At 53.5% G+C, this 21,896-nt stretch overlaps 1 protein-coding gene across 1 annotated transcript in view; it reads right to left on the minus strand.

Annotated features, from left to right (window-relative positions):
• The window catches only part of rimbp2 (RIMS binding protein 2), a 458,956-nt gene that overhangs the window by 14,906 nt on the left and 422,154 nt on the right, over positions 1-21,896 (minus strand). The window contains exons 24-25 of the mRNA XM_038817813.1: positions 2,844-2,915; positions 755-889 (exon numbers count right to left, since the gene is read on the minus strand). Coding sequence (XP_038673741.1) covers positions 755-889; positions 2,844-2,915 — 207 coding nt within the window. The remainder of the gene's footprint in view (positions 1-754; positions 890-2,843; positions 2,916-21,896) is intronic.

The following is a 21,896-nucleotide window of genomic DNA, read 5'->3' on the forward strand; positions in this document are numbered from 1 at the left end:
CCCGTACGTGGGAAGCTCCGAGAGGGATTCCCCAGCGGACCATTAGGGTGACCCCCTAAATGTGGCACTGGTGAACCCGGAGGTTAAGAGCCATTACCACGACGTCGCCATCTCCCCTCAAAGCTTTGTTTTATTCCCTGACAGTTCCAGTTTCTGAGGCACATGCAGCCCCTCACGGAGATGTGTGATTGGAAGTTGAAAGTGAATATTCACAGAAAGCAATCTGCGATCTGTTAGAAAAAGAGGTGTTGGCGTTTCCAAGTCCAGTTTGTGATGGAGGGTCTGCTGGTCCCTGGTCAGCTGAGGTGAGACCATTAATGAGAACAGAAAGCACCTTTATTCCCTTTACCGGAGATTGCGTGTCAGTTTGAACTGGCTTGAGAGCCAATCTCGAGCCACTGGCCCAGATAATTATGAAAAGTCCGTAGCAGGTGAATAGAAAGTCCGCAGGTGAGGTGAAAAGCTTTCGACATAGACACTGGGGAGAATCTTTTACATTTTCATGACAGGGCGATCTGGAACTCCAGCAGAAGATTAATCAGTGATTTGTAAATCACACAGGTGACTGCGGAGTGAAGCAATAAAATCATAACTGTTTAACCTTTAAATCTCAAGGGGTGATGTTTGATGTTGACATCAAAAATAATGTTGAAAAGGCAACAAAAATACAAATCTAACAAAACAGCCATGAAATGAAGCAAAACCTGAATGAGTCGATGATTTATTGAAATCCACTTGAGAGTAAAATACTTGCCCTTTTTCCTTTCACGCGCACTGGTGCATCATGATGGTATCTGGCTGGCACATCAGAGAGATAGACCTCAACATCATCAGGCACTTCTTCCAGGAAATTTGAAGGAACCAGACCTTTCTGGCCATTGATGTCCCCCTGCAGATTAATGACACAATGTTAGCCCACAGACCTCACAGCACACACGGAGACTATTCGGGCCATGGTACCAGTGCTGGCCCTTCCCTGATAGCCCAGCAAACCTTTCTGCTCCAGCATTGTATCCAGTTCCCTTCTGAAAGTTGCTGAATTCACTTTCCCTGCCCCTTTCACTCCATGCATTCTCCATCGCTACAATTCACAGACCAACATTCTCAACTCCCTTAAAAGTGCCAATCCTTCTAATTGTGCAAAACCTTTCTTAGAAACCTGTGCATTCCAAGATACAGGTCCCATGGAGAACAGCAGAAGGTCGTTGCGAAGAATGAAACGAGTTGTGTGTATTCTGGATGTGGGGGTTTATCAATTAAGATTCTCAAATTTGAGATGCACAGATTGCTAATGGAGATGGAGTAAAAGATGGTAAACGGTTAGCACAGTTCTTCACTGCGCCAGAGTCCCAGGTTTGATTCCCCGTTGGGTCACTGTCTGTGCGGAGTCTGCACATCCTCCCTGTGTCTGCGTGGGTTTCCTCCGGGTGCTCCGGTTTCCTCCCACAGTCCAAAGATGTGCAGGTTAGGTGGATTGGCCGTGATAAATTGCCCTGAGTGTCCAAAAAAAGGTTAGATGGGGTTACTGGGTTATGGGGATAGGGTGAGGGTGTGCGCTTAGGTAGGGTGCTCTTTCCAAGGGCAGGTGCAGACTTAATGGGCCGAATGGCCTCCTTCTGCACTGTAAATTCTATGATTCTATGAAGTTGAGGTATTGATCAACCAGATCTTATTGAACTGGAAACATAAATCATATCAAAATAACTACATCAAAGTGATAGTTTGGATAAAAGTTAAACTAGTGGTTTCTGAAAACATATAGCGAATACACACACACACAAAGGCTGCGAATTTATAAGAATTCCACTCGCTTTGATTTATTCAAACTTTGACGCTATCTTTGAATCGTAGAGGTTTGTTTATAGCAACAGTTAGATGAAGGAAGCTCAGGCCATTGAGCTGATTTCACAGTGGTCTATCTGTCCAATACCACATGATACAACTCCTAAACACCTGAAAATCCTCCACCCAAATCCTAGCTCCTCAACATCCCTCCCTTTAACCGGCAAATCAAGGAAGGGACAAAAACATACAGAAACATTTCTGTAATTTGCTCTTTAATTCCCATTGGTTGCAGGTGACAGATTCCATTGCCTCAGTCAACCAATCTAACTCAATATTCTGCTCACATTAAGATGCCCAACTCCTTTCCGAACATGTATTACCTGTTCTATTTTGCTGTTTGTGGGATTGTACTGTTCCGATAGTTAACTACATAACAACTGCAACTTAAAACATTAATAATTGAATTTGGAGCACTTTGGAGTACTCTCAGGAAACAACAAAATGTTTTTCTAAACATTCATGTCCTCCAACACCGATGCACAGCCGTGTGTACCATCTACAAGATGCACTGCAGCAACTCACCAAGGCTCCTTAGGCAGCACCTTCCAAACCCACGGCCACTACCATCTAGAAGGACAAGGGCAGCAGGTACATGGGAACACCTGCAAGTCACACACAATCTCGAGTAGGAAATCTATCACTGTTCCCTCAAAATCCCCGGGTCAAAATTCTGGAACTCCCTCCCTAACAGCAGTGTGGGTGTACCTACGCCGTAAGGACGGCAGTGGTTCAAATCGGTGGCATGTGGCATCAGTACCTTCTGAGGAACAATTAGCAATAAATACTGGTCTAATATACCTGAAAGATAGAAGTTACATATTTCATACGGTAATTTTAATGTCCCAGAATGATTTGTAACCTTTGAAGTGTTGTTCCTGTTAACATGGGGAAATATGTGTGAGTGGCTTCAGCAGCGAGAAAGCTAACTTTTTTACTCAGTTCAATAAAACAATGACAGCTTTTAAGTTTATTTGAAATATTGTGAAGGATCCACCTACGTAATAAAATCCATCTTCATCCAGTTCTCCCCAGACACTGATGATGTCTCCAGCACAAAACGTTAATTCAGCCTAAAACAGAGAAACACGAACTACATTCAACACAGTCCCGTTTATATAAAAGACACAAGTGATTGATGGGGAAATGTTTCTGTTTGTTCTTTGGTAACGGCTCCAGGAAATGAGGGAGCTGGCGGGAAACTGTCGCTTGCCAAAGGAAAAAAGACTCATGTTTGATTAGGTTTGATGAGGGGTCTGGATAGAGTGGACAGGGAGAAACTGTTCCCGCTTGTGAAAGGGTTGAGAGGGAGAGGATTAAAGCAATTGGCAAAAGAGGAAAAAGTGACATATAATTTGTACAGTGCAGAAGGAGGCCATTCAGCCCGTCAAGTCTGCACCGACCCTTGGGAAGAGCACACGAGGAAAGATTTTTTCACATGACGAATGGTTAAGGTCTGGAATGCACTGTGTGAAGGGTGTGGTGGTGGCACATTCAACATGAAGTTAGACAGTTATCTGAAAAAGGGAGAACTTACAGGGGCACTGGAGGAGACAGGAGGCTGAAACTAGCTGGATTGCTCTTTCGGAGAGCTAGTACAGCCACATTGGGCCGAATGGCCTCCTCCTGCGCTCTAACCATTCTGTGATTGATTTCTACAATTCTTTCATAACCTCCTGATGTCCCAAAGGGCAGGGTTTGATTTTAATGGTGATAGACTCTTGAATTGCAAAAGGCTAGCGTGCAGATACAGCAAGTTAAACGTCAACACAGTCCCAGGTCACCTTCGGCTGCTTTCCCCTTTGAGAGGGGGGTGGGGGTGGGGGGTGTGTGACTGCTGCTGATTTAACCCAAGGGTCACCACACCTCAGGCGGTGGGCTAGGTTGAGAAGGCGAATAGCCTCAGCCGGTGTGGGAACTGAACCCATGTTTTCAGCCTCATTCTGCGTCACAAACCAGCTGTCTAGCCCACTGAACTAAACCACAAGTGATGAGGAAAGTGAATGGAACGTAGGCCTTTATAGCAAAGGGAATGGAATATAAAAAGGAAGTCTTGCCACAACTTGTACAGGGTGTTGGTGAGACTGCACAGGAGTACAGTTGGGGATGGGTGCGGGAACTGGGAAAATTAAGGTCATGGGACCGGGAATTTGAATTTCCACCTCTGAAAGAATCCCGTGTAAACTTCACCAGCGCAGTGAATTTTGGCTGAGGTCTATGTTGCGAGTCTGCGCACATCGTCAATGTTGTTGGGATTGACAGGCCCAGGGAAAATTTGTATTTTATGTCCCACAGTATTTTTGTTGGGTCAGGCAAGTTTTGGAAGCCTTTGGAAAACCTGCCAGGTAAGAGAGTTTGGGAACCTTGCGGGAAGCTGCTGAGGAGTCAGGAATATTATGATATATGCTAATATTTTTACAATGTTATCTTATAAGTTAGATTCGTTTTACTGCAGGGAATTTTCATGGGGCTTTGTTCTGCAAACATAAGTTGACCATTACATTGGCCAGCAGTGTGTAAGTGCTGGCTAATGGGATGCATTGGAGTACATTTCCCATTGGAAAAGTGCAAGTATGCATTCAAAACGGTAGAAAACAGTGCCTAGGAATGCATGGCATGATCTGACCAGTGATTTAAGTTTCAAGAGTGCTTTAACCTAGAAAAGAATTGGCCTGATGCTTAAACCTAGAAAAAGGCTCACCTGGTCTTTCAGTTTCAACATGTTCCACTGTCTGGAGCTACAATGGTTTATTTAGCTGCTGAGCCCATTATGAATGCTTGTCTGAGTTTCAAAAGCTGCTAATTCACTTTGCTCAGTTTGTTTACACAGTTGCTCAGGGTACTGAGAACATGGCTTGTTTGACAGTTTTAACAGGTCAATATAGGTTTATCTGTCTTTGATGTGGTTTCTTTTCTCAAAAATGTTTTTTTTAGTTTTCACATTTTATGTTTCACACTTCAGTACAGAAGTTAAATTATATGTTGCATACCTGCACAAAGCAAAACACAAAACAAACAGAACGAACAAAAGGGGAACAGTTATAGAACGAGAACCAAGAAAACAAAAAAAAAGATAAAAGTGGAGACAAAGACAAAGAGAAATCCTCACGTATATTTACAGGTCATTGTCTCCTCCCCATTGTGGCTGTGGTCCCCCTTTCGTCGTTGTTACTCCCACATTTCTTTTCCTTTGTAGCACCTATTTTGGATCCTTGGGTTCTCCTCTCCCCCCCCCCCCCCCCCCCCCCCCCCCCCCCCCCCCCCACCACCACACACACACACAAAACGGCCATGATTAGTTTGTCTACCGTGTTAAAGAAGGCCGTGGGAATGTAGGGATCAGAACAGAAAGATGAACCTGGGCCGTATGTTCATTTTGATCGTCTGCACTCTCCCTGTGAGTGAGAGCGAGAGTGAGCCCCACCTCCGCACGCCCCTTTTTAACTTCCTCCACCAGACTCGTCAGGTTCCATTTGTGGATCCATGTCCAGTGCTGGGCTATTTGGGTCCCCATGTAGCTGAATTTGGTCTGGGCTGGCTTGAACAGCAGTCACCCCAGCTCTGTCCCTCCCCCCCTGCTGCTTCACCCGAAGGATCTCGCTCTTGCTCAGCTTAGCTTTGTAACTGGAAAAGGCTCCAAACTTCTTCAGCAGTTTCATTATCTTTTCCATGCTGGCCCAGAGGTTCGAGATGTAGAGGAGCAGGTCACCCACACACAGTCAGACTCTCTACTCTCTGTCTGTCCTCTGGATACCCCCCCACCTCTTCACCATGCTGAGGGCGATGGCCAGTGGCTCGATTACCAGGGCAAACAGCAGTGGGGGCGACTGGCATCCCTGCCTCGTGCCTTTGTGCAGCTGGAAGTATCTAGAGCTGGTGGTGTTGTCCGTACGGTTGCCATGGGGAACCCTAGCCTGGACCCAAACCACTCCAGTACCTCTATGAGATCCTTCCACTCAACTCTATCTGAGGTCTTTCTGCATCCAAGGAGATGATCACCTCTGGTGTTCTCTCTAAGGATGGGGTCATTACCACGTTCCAGCTGGCGCCTGATGTTCGCTGTTAGCTGCCTACCGTTGACAAAACCTGTTTGGTCCTCCGCGACTACATCCGGCCTGCAGCTCTCCAACCGCCTCGCAGAGCCATCACCAGGATTTCTGAGTCTACATTGAGCAGCGAGATGGGCCTGTCGGACCCGCACTCTGTCGGGTCTTTGTCCTTTTTGGGTATTAAGAGAATTTGAGGCTTGCGCTAATATTGGCGGCAGGGAGCTGCTGAATAACGAGCCTGAGAACATCTTCTGCAGGTGCGGGGTCAGCGCTGTCGCAAATATTTTGTAGAAGTCCTGCGGGAATCCATCTGGGCCCGGTGCCTTCCTCGCCTGCCTGGAGCTGATACTCTCCAGTACCTCTTCCCAGGCCCCGTCTCCTAACCTCCCCCACGACCGGCATGTCCAGTCCGTCAAGGAATTGCTTCATCCCAGAATCCCCCCGAGTGGTTGGCAGGTGTACAATACTCAGTTGAAGGTCTCGAAGGCCTAGTTGATCCTTTCCGGTTGGAAACTAGCCGACCGTTTTGTCCCTAATCGGTGCTATTTCTCTTGTGGCTGCTGCTTTCTCTGCTGGGGTGCCAGCAAGCAGCTGGCCTTGTCTCTGTGTTCGAACAGGGTTCCCCATGTCTGGTGGAGTGGGTACACCCCGTGGACAGCAGGTCAAAGTCCATTTGTAGCTTCACAGTCCAGCTTCCATGGGTGGGGGGGTGTCCAGCTTCCATGGGTGGGGGGGGTGTCCAGCTTCCATGGGGGGGGGGGTCCAGCTTCCATGGGTGGGGGGGTGTCCAGCTTCCATGGGGGGGTGTCCAGCTTCCATGGGTGGGGGGGTGTCCAGCTTCCATGGGTGGGGGGGGTGTCCAGCTTCCATGGGTGGGGGGGTGTCCAGCTTCCATGGGTGGGGGGGGTGTCCAGCTTCCATGGGTGGGGGGGGTGTCCAGCTTCCATGGGTGGGGGGGTGTCCAGCTTCCATGGGTGGGGGGGGTGTCCAGCTTCCATGGGGGGGGGGGTCCAGCTTCCATTGGGGGGGGGGGGGGGGGGGGGGGGGCGGGGCGGGGGGGTGGGGGCGTGTCCCAGCTTCCATTGGGGGGGGGGGGGGGGGGGGGAGTTGAGCCCGGCCTGTCTCCAACCTCACATCCATGGAGTGTGAAATCTGGTCGGAGGTTCCGATCGCGAAATACTCTGCTCCGACTAATCCTGGAACACGTTTTTAAATAATAATAATAGTAATAATTATCTCCAATACCCTGGTGTAGACCCTGTGTACCTGGGAGAAGAAGGGGACTTTATTCTCCCCTGGGTGTGTGATACCCAGGCAGTGTGCAAGACACCTTCATCCCAGCACACTCCATGGTTCCGGACACCTTTGAGACACACCCCGGCTGAGGGATTGGTTCCTGGGTGACAGGGTTTATCCGCTGTGGTGACCCGGCTGGTCGCGGAGACCCACTACAATGACGCCCATGTCGCGACCAGGGGTATGATGGCGCGGTGCTTCAGCCTCCTGGGGCAGAGGGTCAGGTTTCTGTACCGCTCGGAAGGGCCCTCTGTATGGGGCTGGGAGAGTCGCCCGCTTCGTGGTGGTCTGCTGCGTCCTCCATAACATCACACAGCAGACAGACGATGTGCAGGAGGAGTTAATGAACGCCAGGCCCTGAATTGGCAGTAACAGCGCGTCCAGTCCATGGGATGGAGGATGATGACAACCCGCTCTGCAATGAGCTCTCCTGCTCCGCATCGTTTGACAATGTCTGACTCCTGCCCACGGCAGCACTTCCCACCGTCCACCTGGGTGATCCCTGCGTGCGAGCTGGCCATTCCATCACATGGTCATCCAACAGGTTCCATTGGAGGAGCGAGTACGAGGGCCAAAGGGACCCAAAACCATTTCCTCCATTTGTGTCAGCAGCAAACAAGGTGAGAGAAAATGGTGGGTCGCGCAGGTCGGCCGGTGTGGGCCGTGAAGGTCGGCTGGCGTGGGTCGCGCAGGTCGGCCGGCGTGGGTCGCGAAGGTCGGCCGGCGTGGGTCCCGAAGGTCGGCCGGGTTGGGTCCCGAAGGTCGGCCGGGTTGGGTCGGGAAGGTCGGCCGGGTTGGGTCGGGAAGGTCGGCCGGTGTGGGTCGCGAAGGTCGGCTGGCATGGGTCGCGAAGGTCGGCCGGCGTGGGTCCCGAAGGTCGGCTGGCGTGGGTCGCTCAGGTCGGCCGGGTTGGGTCCTGAAGGTCGGCCGGGTTGGGTCGGGAAGGTCGGCCGGGTTGGGTCGGGAAGGTCGGCCGGGTTGGGTCGGGAAGGTTGGCCGGGTTGGGTCGGGTTGGGTCGGGAAGGTTGGCCGGGTTGGGTCGGGAAGGTTGGCCGGGTTGGGTCGCTCAGGTCGGCCGGGTTGGGGTCCCGAAGGTCGGCCGGGTTGGGTCCCGAAGGCCGGCCGGGTTGGGTCGGGAAGGTCGGCCGGGTTGGGTCGGGAAGGTCGGCTGGGTTGGGTCGGGAAGGTCGGCCGGGTTGGGTCGGGAAGGTCGGCCGGGTTGGGTCGGGAAGGTTGGCCGGATTGGGTCGGGAAGGTCGGCCGGGTTGGGTCCCAAAGGTCGGCCGAGTTGGGTCCCGAAGGTCGGCCGGGTTGGGTCCTGAAGGTTGGCTGGTTGGTAAAAATGGGTCCCCGGAAAAAAAGTTTGAAGAACACTGATTTATCCCCTATGGCGACAGGAGCGGAAAGGCAGGAACCTGCTTTCTCAGGAACTCTCACACCTACAAATACCTAAAGCCATTCCCTGCTGGCAATTCAAATTTATCATCCAAGGCTTTCAAGCTGGGAAAGCTCCCATCTATAAATAGATCCCCCATCCTTCTAATTCCTGCCCTTTGCCATCTCCGGAACCTACCATCCAGCCGACCCGGTACAAACCGATGATTATTATAAATCTGGGTCCACATCGATGCTCACTCCACTCTATCTTATATCTTCTCCACTGCCCCCAGATTCTCAGGGCCGCCACCACCACCGGACTTGTGGAGTATCGGGCTGGCGAGAACGGCAGAGGTGCCGTTACCAATGCTCCCAAACTGGTGTCTTTACATGACGCCGCCTCCATCCGCTCCCAAACCGACCCCTCCCCCACTACCACTTCCTAATCATGGCTATATTAGCCGCCCAGTACTAGTTCGGCAGCGCCAACCCCCCCCCCCCCCCCCCCCCCCCCCCCCCGGCTGAGCTCCAGCAACACTTTCTTCACTCGTGGGTTTTCCCCGCCCACACAAAGTCCAAAATAACCTTATTCACCCGCTTGAAAAAGGCCTTGGGATGAAGATGGGGAGGCACTGAAAGACAAACAGAAATCTGGGGAGGACCGTCATTTTCAGGGTCTGTACCCTCCCCGCCAGTGATAGCGGGAGCATGTCCCATATCTTAGTCCCCTTTCATTTGTTCTACCAGCCGGAATAGGTTTAACTTGTCAGTGCCTCCCATTCCCGGGCCACCTGGATTCCCAGATACCGAAAGCTCTTCCCTACCATTCTAAGCGGCAGCTCTCCCAGTCTCTTCTCCTGTCCTCTTGCCTGGATCGCAAACATCCCGCTTTTCCCCATGTTCAATTTACACCCCGGAAAATTGCCAAATTCCCCCAGGATTCGCACTGCTTCCCCCATCCCCTCCAACGGGTCTGAAATATACAAGAGTAGGTCAGCTGCGTAAAGCGAGACCCGGTGCTCCACCCCCTCCAGAACCAGCCCTTTCCTGTTCCTACAGGCTCTTAATGCCACGGCCAATGGCTCTACGGCCAGAGCAAACAGAAACGGGGAGAGGGGGCACCCCTGCCTCGCCCCTCGGTGTAGTTTAAAATACCCCAACCTCAGCCGGTTCGTACGCACACTCGCTACTGGTGCCTGATAGAGCAACCGTACCCAGCCAATAAAGCCCTCACCAAACCCAAACCTTCCCAGTGCCTCCCACAGGTAATTCCACTCAACCTGATCAAAAGCCTTCTCCGCATCCATCGCTACCACCACCTCCACCTCCTCTCCCTCTGAGGGCATCATAATAACATTCAAAAGCCTTTGAACATTGGCCTTGAGTTGCCTGCCCTTTACAAATCCCGTCTGGTCTTCCCCTATCACCCCGGGACGCAATCCTCTATCCTTGTGGCCAGTATCTTAGCCAGCAATTTGGCGTCCACATTCGGTAGAGAAATTGGCCTGTATGACCCGCGTTGCTCCGGATCCTTCTCCCGTTTCAGGATCAATGAAATCGAGGCCTGCAACATTGTTGGGGGGAGGACTCCCTTCTCTCTTGCTTCATTAAATGTCCTCACCAGCAGTGGGCTCAATATCTCTGAAAACTTCTTATAGAATTCCACCGGGTAGCCGTCAGGCCCTGGGGCCTTGCCCGACTGCATGCCCTCCAGCCCCTTTATTATTTCCTCAATCTCAATTGGGGCTCCCAGCCCTTCCACTAGATCCTCATCTACCCTCGGAAACCTCAACTGATCCAAAATCTGCCGCATCCCCTCCACCCCAGCCGGGGGTTCTGACTCATATAATTTACCATAAAAGTCCTTAAACACCTCATTCACCCCCACTGCGTCCAGAACAGTATTCCTGCCTCTACTCTTTACTTTCCCTATCTCCCTGACTGCCTCCCTTCTCTGGAGCTGATGCGCTAACATTCTGCTTCCCTTTTCCCCGTACTCATAAATCGCCCCCCTTGCCTTTCTCAACTGTTCCACTGCTTTCTCTGTGGTCAACAGCCCAAACTCCGCCTGTAACCTCTGCCGCTCCCTCAGTAGCCCCGAATCCGGGGCCTCTGAGTATCTCCTGTCCACCTGGAGTATCTCCTCCACTAACCTGTCCCTCTGAGCCCGTTCCGCCTTTTCTCTGTGGGCCCGTATCGAGATTAATTCCCCTCTGACCACTGCCTTCAAGGCTGCCCAGACCCTCGCTGCAGAGACCTCCCTCCGTATCATTTGTTTCCAGGTAGTTCTGGATGGACTTGTTAACCCGCCCACAGACCGCCTCGTCCGCTAGCAACCCCACATCCAGTCTCCACAGCGGGCATTGCCCTCTCTCCACACTAACCCGTAGATCCACCGAGTGCGGGGCGTGATCCGACACTGCGATTGCCGAGTACTCAGTATCAACCACCTCCCGTATTAGCGCCCTGCTCAGAACAAAAACGTCAATACGAGAGTAAACCATGTGGACATGTGAGAAAAAGGAAAACTCCTTCGCCCTCGGCCATACAAACCTCCATGGGTCCATTCCCCCATCTGTCCCATAAACCCCTTCAATTCCTTTGCCGCTGCCGGCCTCCTCCCTGTCCTGGATTTTGACCGGTCCAATTCCGGATCAATGACTGTGTTAAAATCTCCCCCCATGATCAGGTTATGTGACTTGAAATCTGGGATCTTACCTAAAACCCACCTCAAATTCCACACCGTCCCAATTCGGAGCATATATGTTCACGAGTACCACCTGCACTCCCTCCAGCTTCCCACTCACCAATATGTACCAACATCCCTTGTCTGACACGATTCTCCCTGCCTCGAATGCCACTCGTTTGCAGATCATTATCGCTACTCTCCTGGTCTTTGAGTCCAGCCCTGAGTGGAATACTTGGCTAACCCATCCCTTTCTCAATCTAGTCTGGTCTGTAACCTTTAGATGTGTCTCTTGTAGCATTGTCATGTCCACCTTCATCCCCCTCAAATGCGCAACACGCGAGCCCTCTTGACTGGCCCATTCAACCCTCTTGACCCCCCCCCCCCCAGCTGCCAACCAGCCATCACCCTTTTGAGGCCAGCCTCTAGCTCGCGCCCTCCGACTCCTCAAGCCTACCCTTGGGCATTCGCCATTCCCGATCTCCCATTTGTCCCCTAGTAACAGTTCCTCCCCTGTCAGCAAAGCAGCTCCCCCCCCCCCCCCCCCCCCCCCCCCCCCCCCCCCCCCCAGCAACAGCACTAGAAACCCAACCCCCCAGGTCAAGCTCCAGATTAACACCTGCTCGCCCCCCACTGTGCTTCCATGAATCAGCTGACCCATGCTGACTTGATAGCACCCGCCCCTGGCACCGAGCAGTCTGTCTCCCCATTGCTCTCTCCCCTCTCCCCCACTTGGACAAACATATTAAAAGCATCACATTCCCCAGGAAACAAACATCAGAAAAAAGAGTGAAGAAACAGGCACTTTAGAAAAAAACACACCCAAAAAACAGAACCAGCCCCAAAGACCAACCCCCCCCCCCCAACCAGCTCCCTGCAAGACAAAGTTACCTTTAGCCATCCAAACAGCCCCTTATTACACACAGCACTACTTATACTTATACAGCCCAGCACAACAAATCACCACCACAGTAATTCTCCAAGGCTTCAATGTCTTTTAATTCGCCTCCAGCCTTTTTTCTTTAATAAAAGTCCATACTTCGTCTGGCGTTTCAAAGTGGAAGTCCCGTTCCTCATGTGTGACCCACAGACGGGCTGGGTACAACATCCCGAACTTCACCCCCTCCTTAAAGAGGGCCTTTTTGCCCGATTAAACCCAGCTCGCCTCTTGGCCAAATCCGTGCCCAGGTCCTGGTAAATGCGCAGCTCACAATTCTCCGACTTGCCGCTCCGTTCCTTCCTGGTCCACCGCAGAGCGTGTTCCTTGTCCAGGAATTGTGTAAACGTACCACCATCGCCCTCGGCGGCTCGTTCACTTGGGGCTTCTTCACGAGGGCTCTGTGCGCTCTGTCCACTTCCAGGGGCCAAGGGAACGCCAATGTCACATAGGCCCTCGCATCCGATCCCTCACTGCCTTCAGGGAGGCCGAAAATTCTAAGATTCTTCCTCCTGGACATGTTCTACAGCTTCTCCTGCATTCTTTTCTGGCGGTCGTCCATCATCTCCACCTTGGTCTCCAGCACGGTTAGGTATTCCTCGTGCTCGGACACCTTTTTCTCCACCTCCAGGATCGCTCTTCCGTGGGTCTCCTGATTTTGCAAAACTTGATCAATCGAAGCCTTAAATCGGGTCCAGCGTCTCCTTCTCCATCTTGACGAAGCAATCTTTGAAAAACTTCCCCAGCTGCTCCGTCGACCACTGTGCCCTTACTCTCCGCCATGGTGTCCAGCTCTGCTCGCGTCTTCCTGATAGGACTTTGTCGTCTCACACGGCCACGTCTGGTTCAATTCTCCATACACCAGGGGGGGGGGGGGGGGGGGGGGGGGGGGTTCTCCTCACCCTCTCACTCTTCACCAATTTATCCCATAAAATCCAGAAAAAACAGGGGAAAAAGTTCCAAAAGTCCATCACAGGCGGGAGCTATCAAATGTGCGACCTACCCCTACATCCGAGATTCCTCTGACGCCCTGCGTCATATTGACAGCTTCCAGTTCGCAGGCCCTAACCACATTCTATTCACCATGGATGTGCTCCCTCTACACCTCCATCCCACACCAGGATGGACTGAGAGCCCTTCGCTACTTTCTCGAAAAGAGACCCGGACAATTCCCATCCACCACCGCTCTCCTCCGCCTGGCTGAACTCGTTCTATCTCTCAACACCTTCTCCTTTACCTCATCCCACTTTCTCCAAATCAAAGGTGTAGCAATGGGTACCCGCATGGGTCCTAGCTACGCTTGCCTTTTTATAGGGTATGTGGAACATTTCTTGTTCCAGGCCTATCCGGGCCCTCTCCCACAATTCCTTTACCGATACATTGATGACTATTTTGGTTCCCTGCCATGCTCTCGCCCAGACCAGGAAAAATTCATCAACTTCGCTTCCAGTTTCCACCCCTCCATCACTTTCACCTGGTCCATCTCGGACACTTCCCTTCCCTTCCTCGATCTTTCTGTCTCCATTTCCGGCAATAGACTATCCACTAATATCCACTACAAGCCCACTGACTCCCACAGCTATCTGGATTACAGCTCTTCACACCCTACACCCAGTAAGGACTCCATCCCTTTCTCTCAACTCCTTCGCCTCCATCACATTTGTTCCGATGATGCCACTTTCCAAAATGGTGCTTCGAAAATGTGTTCCTTCTTCCTCAACCGTGATTTCCCACCTACAGTTGTTGACAGGGCCCTCAACAGTGTGTGGTCCATCTCCCGCGCCACTACCCTCGCCCCCTCCACTCCCTCCCAGAACAAGGATAGAGTCCCCCTCGTTCTCACATTTCATCCCACCAGCCTCCGTATGCAAAGCATAATCCTCCGCCATTTTCGCCAACTCCAGCGTGATGCCACCACCAAACACATCTTCCCTTCACTCTCTCTGTCAGCTTTCCACAGAGACTGTTCCCTCCGAGACAATCTAGTCCACTCCTCCACCATACCCAGTACCTCTCCCATCACCCATGGCACCTTCCCATGCAATCGCAGAAGGTGTAACACCTGCCCCTTTACCTCTTCCATGCTTAACATCCCAGGCCCAAAACACTCATTCCAGGTTAAGCAGCGTTTCACTTACATCTCTTCCAATCTGGTCTATTGCATTCGCTGCTCCCAATGTGGTCTCCTCTATATCGGAGAGACCAAACGCAGACTGGGTGATCGCTTTGCTGAGCATCTTCGATCTGTGTGCATTCAGGATCCTGACCTTCCTGTTGCTATTTTAACAAAAGACCCTGCTCTCATGCCCACATGTCTGTTCTTGGCCTGCTGCAATGTTCCAGTGAAGCTCAACGCAAACTGGAGGAACAACATCTCATCTTCCGGTTAGGCACGCTACAGCCTTCCGGCCTGAACATCGAATTCAACAACTTCAGATGATCAGCTCTACCCCACCTCGACCCATTTGTTTTCATCCCATTTCATTTAAACTGTTTTTTACCATTTCTTTCTTTCTTATCTTTCTTTGTATATATTAACCCCCCCCCACATCTTCTCCACCTTTCGTTACCCTTTCTCCCCTTTGCTTTCCCCTTCCCCTCCTCCACATCTACATCGGTCACAGTTTACTCTCCGATGTTAGTTTCTCTGCAGTTTAAAGTCTTACAACACCAGGTTAAAGTCCAGCAGGTTTGTTTGGAATCACTAGCTTTCGGAGCACTGCTCCTTCCTCAGGTGAATGAAGAAGTGGGTTCCAGAAACACATATATAGACAAAGTCAATGATGCAAGACGATACTTTGAATGCAAGTTTTTGCAGGTTAAAGAGGTGTGAATTTTCTCAAACCAGGACAGTTGGTAGGATTTTGCAAGTCCAGGCCAGATGGTGGGGGATGAATGTAATGCAACATGAATCTCAGGTCCCGGTTGAGGCCGCACTCATGTGTGCGGAACTTGGCTATAAGTTTCTGCTCGGTGATTCTGCGTTGTCGTGCGTCCTGAAGGCCGCTTTGGAGAACGCTTACCCGGAGATCAGAGGCTGAATGCCCTTGACTGCTGAAGTGTTCCTTAACTGGAAGGGAACATTCCTGCCTGGTGATTGTCGCGCGATGCCCGTTCATCAGTTGTCGCAGTGTCTGCATGGTCTCGCCAATGTACCACGCTTCGGGACATCCTCTCCTGCAGTGTATGAGGTACATATGTTGGCTGAGTCGCACGAGTATGTACCACGTACCTGTTCTCACGTGTAATGGTGGTACCCATGTCGATGATCTGGCATGTCTTGCAGAGACATGGCAGGGTTGTGTGGTGTCGTGGTCACTGTTCTGAAGGCTGGGTAATTTGCTGCAAACAATGGTTTGTTTGAGGTTGCGCGGTTGTTTGAAGGCAAGTAGTGGGGGTGTGGGGATGACCTTGGCAATATGTTCATCTTCATTGATGACGTATTGAACGCTGTGAAGAAGATGTCGTAGCTTCTCTGCTCCGGGGAAGTACTGGAGGACGAAGGGTACTCTGTTGGTTGTGTCCCGTGTTTGTCTTCTGAGGAGGTCGGTGCGGTTTTTTGCTGTGGCACGTTGGAACTGTCGATCGATGAGTCAAGCGCCATATCCCGTTCGTGTGAGGGCATCGTTCAGCGTCTGTAGGTGTCTGTTACGCTCCTCCTCGTCTGAGCAGATCCTGTGTATACGGAGGGCTTGTCCATAGGGGATGGCTTCTTTAATGTGTTTAGGGTGGAAGCTGGAGAAGTGGAGCATCGTGAGGTTGTCTGTGGGCTTGCGGTAAAGTGAAGTGCTAAGGTGACCGTCCTTGATGGAGATGAGTGTGTCCAAGAATGCAACCGATTCTGGTGAGTAGTCCATGGTGAGTCTGATGGTGGGATGGAACTTATTGATGTCGTTGTGTAGTCGTTTCAGTGATTCTTCGCTGTGGGTCCAAAGGAAAAAAATGTCATCGATGCATCTGGAGCATAACGACGGTTGAAGGTCCTGTGCGGTGAGGAGGTCTTGGTCAAACTAGTGCATGAAGATGTTGGCATAATGAGGTGAGAATTTGGTCCCCATGACAGCCACGGGGCCAAATTCGCACCTCAATGTGCCAACAGGCAGGAATGTTCCCTTCCAGTCGGGGAACACTTCAGCAGTCAAGGGCATTCAGCCTCTGATCTCCGGGTAAGCGTTCTCCAAGGCGGCCTTCAGGACGCGCGACAACGCAGAATCGCCGAGCAGAAACTTATAGCCAAGTTCCGCACACATGAGTGCGGCCTCAACCGGGACCTGGGATTCATGTCGCATTACATTCATCCCTCACCATCTGGCCTGGGCTTGCGAAATCCTACCAACTGTCCTGGCTTGAGACAATTCACACCTCTTTAACCTGGGGATACCCCTCTCTGGTTTAGGGGCTGGTTTAGCTCACAAGGCTAAATCGCTGGCTTTTAAAGCAGACCAAGCAGCACGGTTCGATTCCCGTACCAGCCTCCCCGGGCAGGCGCCGGAATGTGGCGACTAGGGGCTTTTCACAGTAACTTCATTGAAGCCTACTCGTGACAATAAGCGATTTTCATTTCATTTCTCCAGTTGCTCCATCTGGATCTGTAAAGACTTAATTACCTGCAAAGACTCACATTCAAAGTATCGTCTTGCATCTTTGACTTTGTCTATATATATGTTTCTGGAACCTACCTCTTCATTCACCTGAGGAAGGAGCTGCGCTCCGAAAGCTCGTGTTTGAAACAAACCTGTTGGACTTTAAGCTGGTGTTGTCAGACTTCTTACTATGCTCACCCCAGTCCAACGCCGGCATTTCCACATCATCTCTACAGTTTGGCCTTTCACACCTTTTGTTCTCTCTGGGACTGCCATCTTTCCCTTTGCTTTCTGTGGCTGTTAGCACCCCATTTCCTTGGCTATGACTCATCTTTCATTCTCACTCTACAGTATAAATATCTCCCACTTTCTCTGTCTTTAGCTTTGACAAAGGGTCATCTGGGCTCGAAACGTTCGCTCCTTTCTCTCCCTACAGATGCTGCCAGACCTGCTGAGATTTTCCAGCATTTTCTCTTTGGTACTCTCGGATTGTGCCGCATGCGGTACCCACGCCTGCCCCGCGATGCTCCGTACCCGACCGGCCGCGTTCCTGACGGGAGGATACACCACACCCGAACCCACGGACAATGCCACCCCCCACCACCCCCCAAGTGAGCACGCCTTGCTATGGGATCGCTGAGGGGCCCCCCTTTCAGGCCCACCAACCCCCCCCCCCCTATCAGGAACCCCCCCTTCACCACCCAGACTTTATGCAGCCCCTTCATAACCCCGCTCCCCTTCTTTTGACCCCCCCTCAGGCTCCGGCACTTGGTCGCACCAATCTGGAACTCGATTACTGCCCACCTCGCACCTCAGCAGGACCCCTGACACCCCAGCAGTGCCCCTGATAGTGCCAGCATGCCTGGGTGCCAGCAGTGCCCCTGATAGTGCCAGCATGCCTGGGTGCCAGGAGTGCCCCTGATAGTGCCAGCATGCCTGGGTGCCAGGAGAGTGACAGCCCCTGATCACCGGGGGGGGGGGGGGCTCCAACTCCAAAGGCCACCACACCCTCGGAGTGGCCATCATACCAGGTCTACACTTGTGGAGAGCAGCACTAATCGCCGTCTGAGTGAGGTCTCGCTGGTGCTGCCAGTAACTCCCTGGTGCAAGCAGCTTCAACTAGGCCACGCCTATTTAAATGAGTATAATGGCTCATTTAAATATTACCTGGATCGTGCATAGCGAAGGCGTGATCCAGATCGCGTTGGTTTCCGCTGGTCGGGTGCATCGCGCACAGCTCGGCACCTGCGGCCAAACTGTTTTTGGCCCCTCCCACTATGTACCTGATGTAACGGGATTAGCGGCTGGTGCTACACGGTGGGAACATCGAACCCCTTTGTGTCTGACCTCAAGGAGAAAAGTACTAAAATCCTCCAGAAATAATTGAGAATCACGGAACTAGTGTAAAGGAGGAACTGCAAGGTAATATTAGTAAAAAGCTAGCGCTGGAGAAATTAATTGTACTGAAAGTTGATCAATCTCTTGGACCTGATGATCTACATCCTAGAGCATTGGCAGCAGAGACAGTGGATACATTGGTGATCATCTTCAAAATTCCACAGACTCTGGACTGTTTCCTGCAGATTGGAAGGTGGCAAATGTCGCTCCACTATTTAAGCAAGGAGGGAGAGAGAAAACTGAAAACTACAGACCTGTCAGCCTAACATCAGTCATCGCGCAAATATTAGAATCTATAAATAAAGGATGTGTTAACAGAACTTTTCAAAAATAATGGTAAGATTGGACAATGTCAACATGGAACTTTGAAAGGGAAATGCGTTTAACAAACCTGTTGCGTTTTTTGAGGAAGCAACTAGCAGAATAGATAAGGGGGAACTGGTGGATGTGGTGTATTTAGATTTTCAAAAAGCTTTTGATAAGGTCCCACACAGGAGGGTAGTAAACAAAATTAGAGCTCATGGGACTGGCTCGGGGGGATTTACTGGTATAGGTTGAGGATTGGTTAATGGACAGAACACAGAGAGTAGGAATAAATTGGTCATAAAGAACAAAGAAAAGTACAGCACAGGAACAGGCCCTTCGGCCCTCCAAGCCTGCGTCGACCATGCTGCCCGTCTAAACTAACATCTTCCACACTTCCAGGGTCCATATCCCTCTATTCCCATCTTCCAAGGTTGGCAGGATGTGTCCAGTGCGATACCAGAAGGATCAGTATTTGGACCCCAGCTGTTCACAATCTATATCACTGTTTTGGATGTGGGGATTAAATCAAATCCAGATGAAAGTGGAAGTTGAGCGGGGGATGCAAAGACGCTTCAAGGGAATTTGGAGAGGTTGACCAAGGGGGCAAAGATTTGGCAGGTGAAATACAACATGGAGAAATTTGAGGTTTTGCACTTTGGTAGAAAAGCCAGAAATATGGGATGGAATTTTCCATTATTTGCAGAGTGTTGGCTGCGGCGAGAAAACCAGGCGGTTTCTCTCGCCACGTTTTGCAGAACAGAAAGAATCCTCGGTTGTGACCCAGGCAGATACTCTGGCGGGGCCCAGTGGAGCTGGGAACGCTGGCTCTGCAGATATTGGGCTAAATTCTCCGAAGACCTGCGTGACGCCCATTTCCGGCGGGCAAAAGCGGTGCGGATGACTCCGGCGTCGGGGCCTTCTTTTAAGCCGTTAATCTCCGTTCCCGAAAGGACCAGCAGCGGGCTGACGCGATACGCGTCAGTTTCACCCGCTGTGGCAGTGGCGCGTTGAGAGAGAGAGAGGGGATCCGGCATTAAGAGGAGGAGGGGGGGGGGGGAGGGAGGGGGGGAGGGAGGGAGGGGGGGAGGAGGAGGGGGGAGGAGGAGAGGGGGGAGGAGGAGGGGGGGTACCGGCATTGAGAGGAGAGGGGGGGGTACCGGCGTTGAGAGAGAGGGGGGGTGGTACCGGCGTTGAGAGAGAGAGGGGGGGGGTACCGGCGTTGAGAGAGAGGGGGGGTACCGGCGTTGAGAGGAGAGGGGGGGTACCGGCGTTGGGAGGAGAGGGGGGTTATCGGCATTGAGAGGAGAGGGGGGGGTACCGGCGTTGAGAGAGAGGGGGGGGGGTACCGGCGTTGAGAGGAGAGGGGGGTACCGGCGTTGAGAGAGAGGGGGGGTACCGGCGTTGAGAGGAGAGGGGGGGTACCGGCGTTGAGAGGAGAGGGGGGGGGGGTACCGGCGTTGAGAGGAGAGGGGGGGTACCGGCGTTTAGAGAGAGAGGGGGTCGGGGGGTAGGGGTGGTGGGGAGGGGGGTAGGGGTGGTGGTGAGGGGGGTAGGGGTGGTGAGGGGGGTAGGGGTGGTGAGGGGGGTAGGGGCATTGGAGGGGGCTGGGTGGTGAGTGGGGTAGGGGTGGTGAGGGGGTAGGGGCGTTGGAGGGGGGTAGGGGTGGTGAGAGGGTAGGGGCGTTGGAGGGGGGTAGGGGCGTTGGAAGGGGGTAGGGGTGGTGGTGAGGGGGGGAGGGGCGTTGGTGGGGGGTAGGGGTGGTGAGGGGGGTAGGGGCGTTGGAGGGGGTAGGGTGGTGGTGAGGGGGGTAGGGGCGTTGGAGGGGGTAAGGGCGTTGGAAGGGGGTAGGGGTGGTGGTGAGGGGGTAGGGGCGTTGGAGGGGGGTAGGGGTGGTGAGGGGGGTAGGGGCGTTGGAGGGGGGTAGGGGCGTTGGAAGGGGGTAGGGGTGGTGGTGAGGGGGGTAGGGGCGTTGGAGGGGGGTAGGGGTGGTGAGTGGGGTAGGGGTGGTGAGGGGGTAGGGGCGTTGGAGGGGGGTAGGTGTGGTGAGGGGGGTAGGGGCGTTGGAGGGGGGTAGGGGTGGTGGTGAGGAGGGTAGGGGCGTTGGATGGGGGTAGGGGTGGTGGTGAGGGGGGTAGGGGCGTTGGAGGGGGGTAGGGGTGGTGAGTGGGGTAGGGGTGGTGAGGGGGTAGGGGCGTTGGAGGGGGGTAGGGGTGGTGAGGGGGTAGGGGCGTTGGAGGGGGGTAGGGGCGTTGGAAGGGGGTAGGGGTGGTGGTGAGGGGGGTAGGGGTGTTGGTGGGGGGTAGGGGTGGTGAGGGGGGTAGGGGCGTTGGAGGGGGTAGGGGTGGTGGTGAGGGGGGTAGGGGCGTTGGAGGGGGGTAAGGGCGTTGGAAGGGGGTAGGGGTGGTGGTGAGGGGGTAGGGGCGTTGGAGGGGGGTAGGGGTGGTGAGGGGGTAGGGGCGTTGGAGGGGGGTAGGGGCGTTGGAAGGGGGTAGGGGTGGTGGTGAGGGGGGTAGGGGCGTTGGAGGGGGGGAGGGGTGGTGAGTGGGGTAGGGGTGGTGAGGGGGGAGGGGCGTTGGAGGGGGGTAGGTGTGGTGAGGGGGGTAGGGGCGTTGGAGGGGGGTAGGGGTGGTGGTGAGGAGGGTAGGGGCGTTGGATGGGGGTAGGGGTGGTGGTGAGGGGGGTAGGGGCGTTGGAGGGGGGTAGGGGTGGTGAGTGGGGTAGGGGTGGTGAGGGGGTAGGGGCGTTGGAGGGGGGTAGGGTATTGGAAGGGGGTAGGGGTGGTGAGTGGGGTAGGGGCGTTGGAGGGGTGTCGGGGCGTTGGAGGGGGGTAGGGGCGTTGGAGGGGGGTAGGGGCGTTGGAGGGGGGTATCGGCGTTGAGAGGAGAGGGGGGGGGGGTACCGGCGTTGGGAGAAAGAGAGGGGGGGGTACCGGCGTTGAGAGAAAGAGAGGGGGGGGTACCGGCGTTGAGAGAGAGGGGGGGGGGTACCGGCGTTGAGAGGAGGGGGGGGGGTCGGGAGGTAGGGGTGGTGGGGAGGGGGGTAGGGGTGGTGGTGAGGGGGGTAGGGGCGTTGGAGGGGGGTGGGGTGGTGAATGGGGTAGGGGTGGTGAGGGGGTAGGGGCGTTGGAGGGGGGTAGGGGTGGTGAGGGGGTAGGGGCGTTGGAGGGGGGTAGGGGCGTTGGAAGGGGGTAGGGGTGGTGGTGAGGGGGGTAGGGGCGTTGGTGGGGGGTAGGGGTGGTGAGGGGGGTAGGGGCGTTGGTGGGGGGTAGGGGTGGTGAGGGGGGTAGGGGCGTTGGAGGGGGTGGGGTGGTGGTGAGGGGGGTAGGGGCGTTGGAGGGGGGTAGGGGTGGTGAGGGGGGTAGGGGCGTTGGAGGGGGTGGGGTGGTGGTGAGGGGGGTAGGGGCGTTGGAGGGGGGTAGGGGC

Source organism: Scyliorhinus canicula, chromosome 1 (genome assembly GCF_902713615.1).
Source record: "Scyliorhinus canicula chromosome 1, sScyCan1.1, whole genome shotgun sequence".
Lineage (NCBI taxonomy): Eukaryota > Metazoa > Chordata > Chondrichthyes > Carcharhiniformes > Scyliorhinidae > Scyliorhinus > Scyliorhinus canicula.